Source organism: Lithobates pipiens, unplaced genomic scaffold (assembly GCF_037356315.1).
Source record: "Lithobates pipiens isolate NorthernLeopardFrog02 unplaced genomic scaffold, aLitPip1_a1.2 Scaffold_13, whole genome shotgun sequence".
Taxonomy (NCBI): Eukaryota; Metazoa; Chordata; class Amphibia; order Anura; family Ranidae; genus Lithobates; species Lithobates pipiens.
Window position 1 is genome coordinate 505822337 of NW_027507718.1, and position 16281 is coordinate 505838617.

The 16281-nt window shown below is 43.6% G+C and overlaps 1 protein-coding gene across 1 annotated transcript in view; it reads left to right on the top strand.

Annotated features, from left to right (window-relative positions):
- Positions 1–16281, top strand: part of LOC143975571 (attractin-like) — a gene marked incomplete in the record, with an annotated part of 173878 nt that overhangs the window by 79269 nt on the left and 78328 nt on the right. Inside the window, 5 exon segments of the mRNA XM_077478034.1 lie at positions 1836–1920; positions 2531–2751; positions 7535–7659; positions 10427–10556; positions 16265–16281. Coding sequence (XP_077334160.1) covers positions 1836–1920; positions 2531–2751; positions 7535–7659; positions 10427–10556; positions 16265–16281 — 578 coding nt within the window.

Consider the following 16281-nt stretch of genomic DNA (forward strand, 5'->3'; position numbering starts at 1 on the left):
CAGCCACAACACAGGGGAATGGGAATGAATACATGTGCATAATAGGTTTCCTCCTCTACTCCTAAGCCAAAACCTCTAGCTTGAGCACTGGGGGCAGATGGCAGATAAAGCCATCCACATTCCAAATACACAGGAAGAAGAGAAAGAAGCCGCCATACACTGAGCATGTCACATAAATCCCACTTTATTGGCGCAGGCAACCATAAGCGCAGTTCTTGTCCAAGGGATTCTCATTGTCAGTGGGTCCCATGGGCAGGACTGTCATTGTGTTTGTCTGGGCCAATAAACTAGGATTTATGTGACTTGAGCATTGTACGGCTTCTTTTTCTCCCACAGGAGAATGAATCAAGCATAAATGTTGCCCCACACAGGACAATGACAGCAAGCAATAGGACAGCTTCTATCACCTCTTGATATTCATAGCTTACATGTGTAACCCTACCCCTGCAGGAGCCACTGGTAAAATGATTCTTCCACCCTGCACAGCAAGGCCCACTACAATTTCCACAACACATGGAGTCATGAAACAGTCCGAGCAGCTTTGTTTTTTTGTTTTTTTATTATTTAGGGGATTAAACTTGCATGGGGATGGAGAATATGGGATGCCCACTTGATCAATGTAGTAAAGTCTTTAGGGACAACTATATACACACAGTATATACTGTATTTGTGGCTTCTGCACATACTTGCTTGCAGATCTACTCCATCTCCTCCTCCAGCACAACACTTGCTCATGGAACTACAGCACCCAGGACCAGCTGGCACTGTTTGGATGGTCTAACAGTCGGCTCAGTTAGACTAGTAGCAAATGCCCTTTACAGGCAGGGACCGCGGGCCCTTATGGTGTAGTGAAGGAAGTCCCAGTGTGCAGCTGTCCTATCTGTGGCTACTGTTTCCAGCACTGCCAGCCTACCTGGCTGCAGCTGCCCCCTTCTCCTGCCCGTTCCACCACAGTCCTCCTGACTGGCTCTGCACCCATCCCAGACTGCTCTCACTCAGTCCTCTCAAGCTGTCTCTCAGTCTTCCCGACTTGTAACACTCACCAGCCCACCTGGCTGTCTTCCACTCTTAAGATTTGCCTGGCGGTATACTCCTGATGTCCTCTACTTGCTCCCATGCCTCCTGGCCAGGATCTCTCCATGTGTCATGAGAAGGGTCCCTTCTGCACCCGCGCCCAGGCCTGAGTTCACTTCCAGCCCCCCCCCCAGACTAGGGAGTTACACTCAAAGGCCTCCGACAGCCTAACACTCCATCTCTAGCTTCCACCCAAACTCCACTGCCCCTAGCTGGGCTGACCCTGGGAAGTTAAGGGGGTCTGCCCCCTGCCAAGCCATCTGATGGGGATTGGTAAGGGTCCTCATGAATACCCCAGGCAGCTCCAACTTACCTCCCCTCCCCTTCTTCTAGAAATTTCCAGTAAGTTCTAGAAGTAGGGGGGAGGTCTCAGTGATGCTACCTGGGAGTCATCCAGCCCTCCCTGGATCTTTGCCCAACCCAGTAAAAAACACACAGGCTTGGTTGCCAGCCAAGTCTGGACACATTTACCTACACTAACAAAACAAAATCTATTTTAGCACACTAGAGGGTGCTACACATGGGTTTGTTAGAAAGCGAGAGAGAATCAGAAGAGTTTATTGTCTGATATGCATTTGCACAGCCACCTTGAATAATCTCTGTAATGTGTCTAATAGGTGTATTTCTTATGATCGCCAGGTCTAGTGGCCATAATGCCGTATTATATTGACTGTGGTATTTGAAGAAAATACTGCATTATAGCCACTAGATGGAACTAACAATATGCATAATTTTGATTATATTTTCTTTGCTTTGATCAGCTTGTGACAGCTGGAGATTACTGCCGCCACTTGCACTCCATCAGGATGTCAGTGGCTACGGGCACTCTGCAGTACTAAGAAACAGGTAAAACACGAATAACTGTTTTTGTTTTGTGAATCCAATTGATAAGAAAAATCCCAAGCACAAGAACTTTTAAGAAGCAGCAACTTGAAATTCAGGCAAGGCACCCCTCTGCAGCAACACATACTTTTCCATGGATCTCTCACGGTTTCATTCACAGCATGTGTCTTCCCTTTCTGCCAGTGCTGGTGCTTGGCCTTTGGCCAAACACTATGCCATGAAGGCAGAGACACAGTCCTCAGTTCTATGTAAGCTCAGCAGGCAAGGAGAGAATAAAGGACAACATACATGTACAGTGTGCTTTAAGCATCAAATGTGAAATGCCAAAGCCTCTACTGCCCAGTGAAATTCTGACTTAGTGCCAGGAGGGGTCAGAGCCATTTCTCAACTTTGCCAGAAGTCAAGGCCCTGTGTACAGCATTGGCTTAGGTTCTGGGGCCCCACAGAAAAGCAGGCATCTGAAAACCAACGCCATGAGGTGCATAATGTTTTAACATAAAAATGTTTCATGCCAGTTTCTGTTGAACAACTTTCTGGTTCATTTTAAGGTTATATAGTCATATTGATTAAGGAGCATATCTGACTCCAATGCAAGTCCATTTCTCTCTTTCAGCACACTCTTTGTGTTTGGAGGATTCAACAGCCTTTTGCTCAGCGACATCCTGATGTTCACATCAAAGAGTTGTGAAGCTTTTACAAGTAGCTCTCTTTGTTTGGGGGCAGGACCGGGAATTCACTGTGTCTGGGACAACAGTACATCTCGGTGTTTGTCATGGGAACAAGCATCTCCAGACCAACAAAAAGATGCCATGACATCATGTCCTCTTATCACATGTACGTATTCTTTGTGATCCTCCTTAAAGTGGAAGTAAACCCATCGATTTAAACAGTTAAAAAAAAAAGGCATGCCGGGAATGCTAACTGCACATTGGCTGTGCTCTCAGCCAAACTATCAAACCATCCAATGGCTGGTGTCATAATGAATCACATGTGCAGCACCATAGCAGTTGAAGATTAAACAGAGGCAAAGATGACAGCTTCCTTGGCTGAAAACGATAGGGGAGCTTACTTCCACTTTAACTATGTCTGTATCCATTGCAGTGATCAACCTATTGTTCTATTACTGCTCCTGTTAAATGCTGAATACATCCAAATTCAAGAGACCATCAGTCTTTTTGTTCTTTATTTTAAAGGAGACCTATAATGGTTTTGATTCAATTGCATTCTAGTTGCTTTTATACGTATTTTTAGCCATTGTTTTAGATTTGTTATATTTTTATATAATATTTAGGTTTCATAAATAAACATTTAATACATGACAAAGGCTTCCCAGAGCAGTATGGTGTACCTAAGGTAAGGTAGGCTTAACTAAAATCACTGTCGTTTTATGCAGATTTTATTTATGCAAATTCAGTTTAAGCCTTCTTACATGCTATTACAGATTATCCTCTGGCCATCTTTATAGCAGAAAATGTTAGTATTGATTACAAAGGTAGCATTACAAGATAATTTAAGCCTGGTCTAGGGAGCTCCAGGTCACAAGCACCTTATACAATGGTGGTCACTGAATTGATAGATGGCCTCTTTCCTGGATCCATCAACAAGGCTAGATGGAAGAACAGCAGTGGCTGTTTTATAGTATTTAAACAAGTGGTCTTCAAACTGCCATACTTATGAGTTCAGAATTCATATTCAATTTTTTTTTTTTTAAACCAGCATTTAGTGTCACTTTAATGTTGTACTGAAGTCAGAGGATCATCGATGCAACCAGGGAATTCTGTAGATGGTTAAGGCTTGATTTTTTGGTAAATGCACAAAATATAATGAATGGGCTATTATTATTTATAAGGTATTCAATTTGCCTCACAGTGGTCTCCAAACTGCAGCCCTCAGGCAGGATACGGCCCTTGGTTTGCCTTTATACAGCCATTGGGGCACCATTCCTTCCACTGATACAAGACACTATTCTCCTACTGACACCAACTATAAGGCACTATTTCTTCCATTGACACTAACAGTGGCACATACAGTAATTCCTCCAACTTCCATTGGTACCAACAATGGGGGATAATTTCTCCCACTGACACCAATGATGGGATACAATTCCCCTCACTGATACGAACAATCTGGCACTATTCCTCCTGTTGACACCAACAATAGGGTACCATTCCTCCAATTTATCACCAATGATGGGGGACTATTCCTCCCACAGACACCATCCATAGGGCGCTATTCCTTCAACTAATATCAATGATAGGATACTATTCCTCCTCCTACTGACTACTACTATGTAATCTTCCTACTCCCAAGCCTGAGGTAATTGTTGCTCCCACTGACGCCGGGCCATTTTTTACTACTACTGATCACAGTCCGGCCCCCTAAAGTCTGAAGGACAATAAACTGGCCCTTTCTTTAGAAAGTTTGGAGACCCCTGCTTTAGGACATCAATAAGGATTTTTTTTTTATTGGAGCAAATTGGACCATGCTTTATAAGTTATTGTTTTTAACCTTGCCTAGAAAAAAGTAATCTATGGTGGCCTCTTTTCTACTTCACTATATGTTCTCTTTAATAGGAAGGGAAGCAGTGCTGATTTCTTGGAGAAGGAGTAAAATTAGAAGTTATGATGAAAAGAACAGAACAATTTGGGACTTTAAATGAGGCGGGTGACCTCCATCCCTGTCTAAATAAGAATGGGGAAAGGGGCGGCGGGACTATAAATGAAGCATATAGGTATACAAAAATAATTTAATAATGATAATATCAATAATCTGGTACATAATAGTAATCATGATAACATAATGGAATCAATGCTGTTAATATATATATATATATATATATATATATATATATATATATATATATATATATATATACATACACACACACACACACACACACAGTGGGACAAAAAAGTATTTAGTGCAAGTTCTTCCACTTAAAAAGATGAGAGAGGCCTGTAATTGTCATCATAGGCATACCTCAAATATGAGAGACAAAATGTGGACACAAATCCAATCACATTGTCTGTCTGATTTTTGAAAGAATTTATTTGCAAATTATGGTGGAAAATAAGTATTTTGTCAATATCAAAAGTTTATCTCAATACTTTGTTATATATCCTTTGTTGGCAATGACAGAGGTCAAACGTTTTCTGTAAGTCTTCAGACGGTTGGCACACACTGTTGCTGGTATGTTGGCCCATTCCTCCATGCAGATCTCCTCTAGAGCAGTGATGTTTTGGGGCTGTCGTTAGGCATCACAGACTTTCAACTCCCTCCAAAGGTTTCTATGGGGTTGAGATCTGGAGACTGGCTGGGCCACTCCAGGACCTTGAAATGCTTCTTACGAAGCCACTCTTTCGTTGCCCAGGCGGTGTGTTTGGGATCATTGTCATGCTGAAAGACCCAGCCATGTTTCATCTTCAATGCCCTTGCTGATGAGAGGAGGCTTGCACTCAAAATCTCACGATACATGGCCCCATTCATTCTTTCATGTACAAGGATCAGTCGTCCTGTTCCCTTTGCAGAGAAACAGCCCCAAAGCATGATGTTGCCACCCCCATGCTTCACAGTAAGTATAGTGTTCTTTGGTTGCAACTCAGCATTCTCTCTCCTCCAAACACAACGAGTTGTGTTTCTACCAAATGGTTCTACTTCGGTTTTATCTGACCATATCACATTCTCCCAATGCTCTTCTGTATCATCCAAATGCTCTCAAGCAAACCTGAGATGGGCCCAGACATGTACTGGCTTAAGCAGGGGGACACGTCTGGCACTGCAGGATCCGAGTCCCTGGCGGCGTAGTGTGTTACTGATGGTAGCCTTTGTTACGTTGGTCCCAGCTCTCTGCAGGTCATTCACTAGGTCCCCCCGTGTGGTTCTGGGATTTTTGCTCACGGTTCTTGTGATAATTTTGACCCCACGGGGTGAGATCTTGCGTAGAGCCCCAGTTAGAGGGAGATTATCAGTGGTGTTGTATGTCTTCCACTTTCTAATTATTACTCCCACCGTTGATTTCTTCACACCGAGCTGCTTGCCTATTGCAGATTCAGTCTTCCCAGCCTGGTGAAGGTCTGCAATTTTGTTTCTGGTTGTCCTTCGACAGCTCTTTGGTCTTCACCATAGTGGAGTTTGGAGTGTGACTGTTTGAGGTTGTGGACAGGTGTCTTTTATACTGATAACAAGTTCATACAGGTGCCATTAATACAGGTAATGAGTGGAGGACAGAGGAGCCTCTTAAAGAAGAAGATACAGGTCTGTGAGAGCCAGAAATCCTGCTTGTTTGTAGGTGACCAAATACTTATTTTCCACCATAATTTGCAAATAAATTCTTTCAAAAATCAGACCATGTGATTGTCTGGATTTGTTTCCACATTTTGTCTCTCATAGTTGAGGTATACCTATGATGACAATTACAGGCATCTCTCATCTTTTTAAGTGGGAGAACTTGTACAATTGGTGGCTGACTAAATACTTTTTTTCCCTCTGTATATATATGCACACAAATTTGCATGTAATAAAAACAGATCATCACATAGGGTAAACAGTTGCTATGACATAATTTTCATATAATAAGGAAAGACACAGCATTATACAGCTCCACACGGTCATGGATTGAACCAATCTTCAGGAGCATGCACGTGACTGGAATTATGTAATATATAATAGTAGAGATATCTGTATGGTCTGACCCTGCCAAAGAAAAGGGGTTGATAATAATAAGTATGAATAAAGATTAAACCCATAAAAAGATCCCACAGTCTAAAGTACTTACAGACCTAACTATGTGGCAAGAATGTGGCACTACAGATCGGAGACCCCCTAAGGGCATCTCCACTGGGAGCTGAGGTGGCGTAGAGTGGCCCAAAGCCCAACAAGGAAACCATCCATGGGGGGTAGATATCTAATAAGTGAACAATAATCATGGATAGCCATGAGTGCTAAAACCAAACAAGGACTGTTATGAGAATAGTATAGTTTATATATTGTGTAAAGTGCCCTGTACTTGGTAAAGGGCATGACAGATAATATTATTATAATGAGAAGTGTCAGTGAAGTCCAAGCAGGTGTAGAGAGGTTACATAAATAATGAGAGTTAGAGAGTAGAATCATGCGAGAAATTGGATAGGAGCCAAATACCTAAAAGTGCCAAATGAAAATGACGGTGAAGGAAAATATATTACCTGAAACTGAACCATAAAACTTCCAGTCCATATTGATACAAAAGTGAAGCATATAGAATAAATAAAACCACCAGAGTATATCAGCCTCTCATGAATGGAGCCTATATGGATACAGATGCCACACGCCCACCAACGTCACGCAGACATACACATACAAGGGAGAAAGGCACTAACAGTCGGATGGACAAGCCATCCCACGTTCACGCCAAATCATCCTTCCTAACAGTCGCCAGGTGATCAGACAGTCTCTGTTCCACTGCCCCTTGCCCCATTCAAAATTAGAAGTTAAGTTGATTTGATGGATTTTAGGCGGCTCACAAGTCTCTGGGATTGAGAAAAGCAAAGTAGGCACTGCCTTCCACAGAAGTGAAACACAAGTACCCATTCTATGATTACCTCCCTTTTGTCCCCTATATATTTCTTCTGTCCTGCAGATCCAGACCCTTACAGTACCTGCACTCAGTATACTGACTGCTTTAGCTGCACGCTAAATACAAATGGCTGCCAGTGGTGTAATGACCGGTGTGATACTATTAATAACATCTGCACAGCGAGTCAGGTCAGTAACTCAATTCTTGGAAATAATCAAGTCTTGCATGTATCTCGTGCTAATATTATTACTGTTTATATAGTGCCAATATATTTTGCACTGCTTTACAGACTGGTTGTAAATGGTTACTTGTTTAGCTTGGAGAATGTTTGCAAAGGGGAAGAGAACCCTAGGAATTAACTTCCCTTATTTGTTCCCTTTTGGGCAGTAATTATATAATTAAAAGCATTTTGTTCTGCACTCTTATAAATGTACAAAATATACAGATAACAGTGTGTGAACAAATGTCTGTTGATCCTGCCAGAAATTCAGTGCTGTCCTACATCCTCTGCATTCTGCATTGTTATCCCAAGCTGGATCATCACTAGACCAGACAACAATTTCCCCCTATGTAGTTTCATAGTTCCATAGTTAGTAAGGTTGAAAAAAGACACCAGTCCATCCAGTTCAATCTGAGTGAGTGGTCTACAATTGTCCCTATCCCTGTACATTGCACACTCACATCGGTGCCTACCCTCAAGGAGCCCACAATCCATGGTCCCCATTCATATACGAGGGCCAATTTTTCGACAGAAGCCAATTAACCTACCTGCATGTCTTTGGATTGTGGGAGGAAACCGGAGTACCCGGAGAAAACCCACGCAGGCACAGGCAGAACATGCAAACTCCAGGCAGGTAGTGTCGTGGTTGGGATTCAAACCAGCGACCCTTCTTACTGCTAGGCAAGAGTGCTACCCACTACACCACTGTGCCGCCCATGTAGGTGTTTCACTTCATGTCCTAGGGCGACAATGCTGCTCCCTTATTGAGATAGTACAGTGAATGAGCATTTTCACTCTAGAAAAGGAAGTGTGTTACTGGCAGGATCAGCAGGTAAAAACGAGGGATAACAAGTCTGAGAAAGGAAACCAAGGCTAGCCACCACATCCAAGGATTGCAATATAGTGACATTTGCTACTTAGGGCACTTTTGCTTTGCACCACTAGGGTCCTTGGTCCAAATCTTGACCAGGACACTTGTCATGGTCAGAGGTCAGGCTCAGAGACTGATATCTATAGCAGTAGAGAGGCTTCCACGACCAGTAGGATAGGTATGCAAGCAGGTCACCCTGGTGGATGACACAGGCTCATCGGAGGTGCAGGGTCAAAGCACTAATGGTGGATTTGGGTTTTGCTGTGTGTTAGTACCAGGTTGTGGCCCTCAGGATTGCCCCACCAGGAGGTGAACAAGCCAGGGTGTAGTAGCAGATATAGGTATTAGGGATCAAGCAGAAGCATAGTTGGTAAACTAGCCAATGGTCGATCGGTAACAAAGGGTGGCAGGTTGGGATCAAGCAGAAGCGTAGTTGAGGTAGAAGCCAAAGATCTGTAATAAGTGTTAACGAAGATAGGTACAGCAACAGGAGTGAGAAGAACAAGATACTGGCTGGAGAAAGCACAATAATCTGGCACTATTTCTTCATGGGAGTCGCAAAGGGTTTAAGGTTCAATAAAAACAAGATACAAGACAAGGTTGTCTTAGGAATCAGGCAGGGAGCTGTCCTGCATTTCAGGTGGCTCAACAAGAAGAGATACTTATCACATTTGAGAAGAGATAATGGCAGACACAGCAGAGATTGCAGGTTCAGATTGGAGTGCTAACGCTGCCTACATGGAGTTTGCATGTTCTTCTTGTGATTGCGTGGGTTTCTTCTGGATGTTCCAGTTTCTTCTTGCACTCCAAAGGTTAATTGGGTAAAGATAGCTGCCTTACTAAATAAGTGCTTTGAGCCCCCAGGGCCAAAAGTGCTATAGTTAGATTACATGTTTTTCTTGGGTTTCGATACCTACAAACATTGGCCAGCAGCTAACCATGTTTTCATGACTTGACAGCTGAACAGTAGCATTTAGCCCGGAAATCAGTCTGGGGTCATGGTGGTGCCTGTAAAACATGTTAAATTGGAACTAAACCCTCCTATCATTTTCAGAAGCTGCCGTCTTGGCCACTGTTTGATCTTTAGCTGCCATAATGGTACACATGTGGTCAGGTATGACACCAGTCATTTGATGGTTTGACAGTTTGGTTTAGAGCACAACCAATATTGGTTACATTCTCTGCACATGTCAGGAATGTAACAGTTTTTTTTTTAAACTGGTAACTTTCACAAAATTATTGGTAAATGGCCACATTGGGTGAATGTTCCTGGATATCTGCAGGCACATGCAGTTAGAAGAAAAAAATTCAGCAATGCTGCTTGATTTTCTAACCTATAGTGTAACGTATTTTCCAGTTTGGTTTCAACATAAAACCTCTTCTTTAGTGTTAAAAAACTCTAGTTTTTTTTGCCCATTCAAGCCACAGTGGCAGAGTCTCTTGAAAGCCCCCCTACCTCACCCACTTTTGTTCACCATTGCAGTGCTCCCTCTCTCTGAACCCTTGCAAAAGATCTGGTGCTTTTCAGTATGGAGGAACCTCCTCCCAGGATGCAATGCTTAGGTCTGAGCAGCCAATTGCCAGACCTGAACACTGTATGGTGAGGAGGAACATCATCCACCCTGTGTAAGCTCCTACACCATCTGATATGGAGCCTACACAGGGTTTGGACTCTGGCCTCAAAGAAGGAATGGAACCAGGAGAGGGCAAAACTGAGTGTGGGTGGATCAGAGTGGATCAGAGTGTCAGTGTGGGCTTTTACGACTCAATGAGCCCAGTTATGGGTCCAAGTGTAACAGGGGTTATTAATATGGTGTTTTTTGTCTTTGAATTATTGGGGTGACAGGTATCTTCTGTTTGACAGGGAGCAGTTACATTATATGAGCAATGTCCAAAGAGTTTCTACTGCAACAAGAAGACCAGCTGTAAGAGCTGCTCCATGGACCAGAACTGCCAGTGGGATCAACGCAACTGGAATTGTACAGAGCTTAAAGGTTGTCAGATTTTTTTAAATAAATGTTTTCTTGTGTGTACATAGACGAGAAAGTAAATTTTAACAAAACCTAAAGTAGAACCATAGGCAAAACTTTTTTTTATTCATTTGGAAAGAGCAAGGGAAGTTTATAATCCGTCAGGTTTTTTATTTTTTTTGCCATTTTTGTACCATTTTGGAAATTTCCTTCACTTTCTGTCCTATAGCCAAGCAGGAAGTGAGAGGAAATCCCTGCAAATTCAAAGAAAATCCCTTGGGGCCCCCAGGCTACCAGAAATAGTGTCACCATTCGAAGATTTCCCCTCTATTACTTTTCTGGGCACAACCCAAAATTTGGGATTTTCTTTACTTTCATTTTTAATGATAATGGTAAACTCGACAAATAGAGAGGGTAAATCGGGGGCAAAAAAAAAAATAACTGACAGGTGTTCTTATCCCTCTCCACTCCATCCAAAACTAAAACAAAAAAGTTTTACTATTCTGAATCTGATTGTTTTGAAGCGACTATCCCTTGTGAGACCTCTATGCCTGGCCTGTATAAGATATAATCACTGAGGACAGTCCTCATCAGATAGTTTGAACTCACCAAATACCCATTCCATCCACAAGATGCTTTTATTCTGAACATCAGGTTATAGCAGATGACAGTATAGAAACAGATGAAAAGGTTGTAGTATTTATGCGGTCAAAAGATGATATTGTCTGTAGCTTACAATGCAGAATATGTGCCCTTCTACATGTGGCTTGTTAGCTGCATTCATGACACAGGAAGTACAATAACAGGAAGAAGGGTGGAACTTTACATACAAAGGAAGTGTGTCATAACATCAGGGAAAAGAAACATGAGAAACAAGTGCATTACCACAAAAGGTCACTAGATGGGAGCATGTGACCTAAATATAAAAGTCCATAGAAAATGGTTAAGGAACAATCTATATAAGTTGTATGCCCCGTTGGGGCAGGACATTTACCTTTAGTTATACCGTACTTCAATAACATAGGGACTGACTAATTACACTTGAGAAAAAAAATGTATTACACAATTAGAAATTGCTGCACATTTGGCTACCAGGAGCTTTGTGGGTGTTTCACATCATTAAGGCTGGGTTCACACTGGTACGACAAAGGCTCCAACATTGGGAGCTCATGACGTGTGAAAATCAATGTTTCCCTATGAGAGCTATCTTAACTGGTCCAACAAAAGTCGGTCTAACTTTGAAAATACTCCCTGCACTGCTTTAGTCCAACTTTGATCCTACTTCAGCCCATTGAAAATCACTGAAGTCTGATCAAAGTTGGATCACGGTCTTAGCTGATCCGACTTTGGCAAGCAACTTGTGCTCTGATAATCTTGAAGGGGAACTCCACACCAAATTAAAAAAAAAAAACAGCATGGGTTCCAGCTCCACATACCAGGCCCCTTCGGTCTGGCATGGATTTTAAGGGGAACCCCCCCACGCCGCCAAAGTGGAACTGAACCGTACCAGGCCACATGCCTTCAACATTGGGAGGATGGATGCTTTGGGGCAGGGGAGCCTTGCACCCCCCACCCCAAAGCACTTGTACCCATGTTGATGGGGACAAGGGCCTCTTCTCGACAACCCTGGCCGTTGGTTTTCGGGGTCTCTGGGGGGGGCTTATCAGAATCTGGAAGCCCCTAGATCCCAGCCCCCCCACCCTATGTAAATGAGTATTCGGTACATTGTACCCCTACCAATTCACCAAAAAAAAAAAAAAGTGTCAAAAATAAAACACAGTACACAGTTTTTTTAAAGTCATTTATTAAGACAGCTCTGGCGTCTCTTCTGATTTCTTCTCCTCTCTCCGGCTCGTCTCACTCCTCTGCTGATGTCTTCTGACTCTGTCGGTTCTTCTCCGCTCTCCACTGATGTCTTTTAGCCCTCTCCAGTTCTTTTCCCTCTGTCCGCTGTCTTCTGCCTCTTCTGGGTCTTGTCTGCTGTCTTTTTGCTCTTTTGCTGGGTCTTCTCCCTTTGTTCTTCCGATGTTGACTCGATGCTCTCTCTCACTCTAATGTTAGGTGCGCGGTGTGCCACTAATATTGGCATGGGACAGGGTCAACGGGTGACCTCATCCAAAGGCCCCACCCATTATGACATCACTGCCCGGGCCATGATTGGTGACCCCTCCCCATGCCAATATAAGTAGTGGCACACTGCGCACCTAGCATTAGAGTGGGAGAGAGCGTTGAGTCAACATCAGAAGAAGAACAGAGGGAAAAGACAGCAGAGAAGACCCGACAAAAGACCCGGCAGAGGAAGAAGACAGCAGACAGAGTGAGAAGAATCGGAGAGGGCTAGAAGACATCAGCGAAGAACCAGCAGAGACAGAAGACGTCAGCGGAGGAGGGAGAAGAAATCAGAAGAGACGCCGGAGCTGTCTTAATAAATTACTTTAAAAAACTGTGTACTGTGTTTTATTTTTGAACATTTTGTTTTTTAGGTGAATGGGTAGGGGTATAATGTACCCAATACTCATTCACATAGGGTGGGGGGCCAGGATCTGGGGGCCCCCTTGTTAAAGGGGGCTTCCAGATTCCAATAAGCCCCCCGCCTGCAGACCCTGACAACCAAGGGTTGTCGAGAAGAGGCCCTTGTCCCCATCAACATGGAGGCAATGTGCTTTGGGGAGGGTGGCTCAAGCACCCTCATGTTGAGGGCATGCAGCCTGGTAAGGTTCAGGAATGGGGGGGAGGGTGCTCGCTAGTCCCCACCCCCTTTCCTGACCTGCCGAGCTGCGTGCTCGGATAAGGATCTTGTATGGATTTTGGGGGGACCCCATGCAGTTTTTTCTGCAGGGGGGTTGCCCTTAAAATCCATACCAGACTGAAGGGCCTGCTATGGTCTTGGAGGGGGAACTCATGGCATTTTTTTTTTTTCTATGAATTTTGCATGGAGTTTCACCTAAAGATTCATACCAGACACAGTGCCTGTATTGTCGGGGATCAAAGTCGGAACCCTGTTCATTGAAGTCGGTTGGATGTCGGACATCAAGTCACAGGACAAAGTTGGATCCACAGTCATACGACTGTCCTGTCATACCAGTGTGAACCTGGCCTAAGGGTTCTATTGTTCAGAAGGTATGGCAGGCTTGCAGTGATATAGCATGAGTAATACTGTAAGCAAAGTTGTTACCATGTACAAATACAATTGGAAGTTACAAAGAAAAAAACGTTTTTTTAAAACATTAATAAAAATGTTAGAAGATTTAAAATTTATAAATGATATCACCTATGCTATGAACCAAAACAAGTATTGATAAGTTAATGATGTGTCCAGCTGTAGCTTTCAATGTGCTCCCTACTTATACATATACTTTTATTTCATTTTATACTGTTAAGAGTATTTACAGAAAGCTGACCTCTTGCATGTTGCTTTGTTTTTTACCTTTTATCTGGAGCTGTCCCCTGCAGAACTTCTTTGCAACTAGATGTCACCAGTATCCCAAATTAATGACAGCCTGGATTCTATAACATTCACATGTCATTATGTTTTTAAAGAGGAAGTAAACCCTGATGAGTTTACTTCCTCTTTCATTCCCTGCAAAGGCAAAGCATAATGGACTACTGTGCATCGCATAGTAGCCCATTATGTGTCACTTACCTGACACAGGAGCCAGCGAAGTCACCGCTGTCCCCTGTAGTCCGGCGCATCCATCTTTTCGGTGGGGTCTCGCAGCTCCGCCCTGTCATTCGGCGGAGCCGCGATGACGTCACTCCCGCGCATGCGCACGGGAGCCAACACGCGCGGCAGCTCCGTTGTTGGAAATGCCGCGCTCAGTGCGCCTGCGCGCCGCTGTCTGCGGTGCATGCGCCGTAGTCAGCGGTGCCTGTCTTCGGGCAAATATGTCCTAAATCGTATAGGTTTAGGAGATATTTCTTGAACCTACAGGTAAGCCTTAATCTAGGCTTACCTGTAGGTCAAAGTGGTTTGTAAGGGTTTACAACCACTTTAAAGCGGTAGTTCCGCCGTTTTTTTTTTAAAAAGCCAGCAGCTACAAATACTGCGCTGCTGACTTTTAAAATAAGGACACTTACCCGCCCAGCGCGCCCGTGATGTCAGCACCCGAAGCCAATTTCTCGATCGTCTCTCGGGTGCTGCCGCCGCCATCTTGGGTATGGGAATCAGGAAGTGGAGCCTTGCGGCTTCATTTCCCGGTTCCCTACTCGAGTCGCGCTGCGCAATAAGGATGGTCCCCGCTGTCTCTGGGATCCGTGGGTTTCCCAGCAGACAGCGGGGGACCTTCGGAAAGGGGCGTAGATTTTGCGGAAAGGGGCCTATATTCTGCAGATATCTATGCCGGAAGTGGGTGCAGATACCTGTACTGTACAGGTACCTGCACCTCCCTGCACCCCCCTCCCCCCTGAAAGGTGCCAATTGTGGCGCTGGAGGGGGGGGGTTCCAATGAGCGGAAGCTCCACTTTAGGGTGGAGCTCCTCTTTAAGACTAATGATCCATGACAACAGGCCAATAGAATAAAGGACCTATAGGGGCAATAGTAAGACTGTTCCCTCTAATAAATTCCTGGAGACATTTATTTTACAGTAAAAGAAAATTCCTATTTACTCCAGCATTCATTGGAGGACAAAGCATTGTTATATTCTTCCTCTGGAATATATAAAAGCAAAGAGGGAAGGACACCCAAAATAAAACAGGGAAAAAAACCTTGCAACCCAAGAACATAACGCCAATCACCCAGCCACCTGTAGGACCTTATGCCTGAAGCTTGCATACTCCAATGCAGCCACGTCCACCCTATGCATCTTGATAAAGGTGTAGACTACAGATACAATGGCAGCCTAGAGCCCTGGAAACCAAGGTCCAGTGATGAAGAGCTCAAGAATTGCCACTGATTGGGGAGAGTGAGCAGCGGCAGGGAACATACACTTCTGATGTTTCAAGACATAGGTCTGAAAAATGATCTGTCAATCGAAGGGACTGTACTGCAGTTGTACAAGACTTTGTGGCCAAAATCACTTAATTTTGTACTGATGCTGACCACAGAGGCTGTAGGCCAGTCTTTCTTAACCTCCTTACCCCAAAGGAACCCTTGAAATAACTTTGAGGTCTCAGGGACCCCTTGTTAAAACAAATTAATTGCGTGTCAGTGGGAAGAATGATGATAACATTTAGTGGTCAGTAGAAAGAAGCCTCAACCCCCCGCTTTACATTAGTGGTCAAAATTGCAGTTCCAGAAAAGTAAAAAATTATTCCAAGTGACATTGGACCTGGAATTCTGCAAGCACCATCGAATTGAAGGTCAATCAGCCAGAGCTTAAGGAACCCCTATCAACTTCTGGGGGGGGGGGGGGGGGCTGGGGGTTCCACAGAAGCCTGGTTGAAAATGTCTGCTCTAAGTGGTATGAACTACTTGGCATCAGCCTGCTGTCTGTAGCTTTGGGACTTTTAAGATCAACCAGTATTTTACAGAATACTTTAATAATCCCAGGGGGAAATTGGGGAAATTGTATATAAATACATATATATTTGTTTTTCTGTGCTTATCAAAAAGATATACATAAAAAAAAAGGTATAGTAAGTGAATTTAACAGATCAAAAAGGAGTAAATACGAGAAGATCATTGGTAGGGTTTACATACACTTGATCCCTAGCTTTTATTTTTCTGTTCTTGAATTTAGTGTATTTTTAATGTATCTGTTAACTAACTGACTCTAATTGTTTGGACTTCTAGCTGGACAAAGCGGCAGG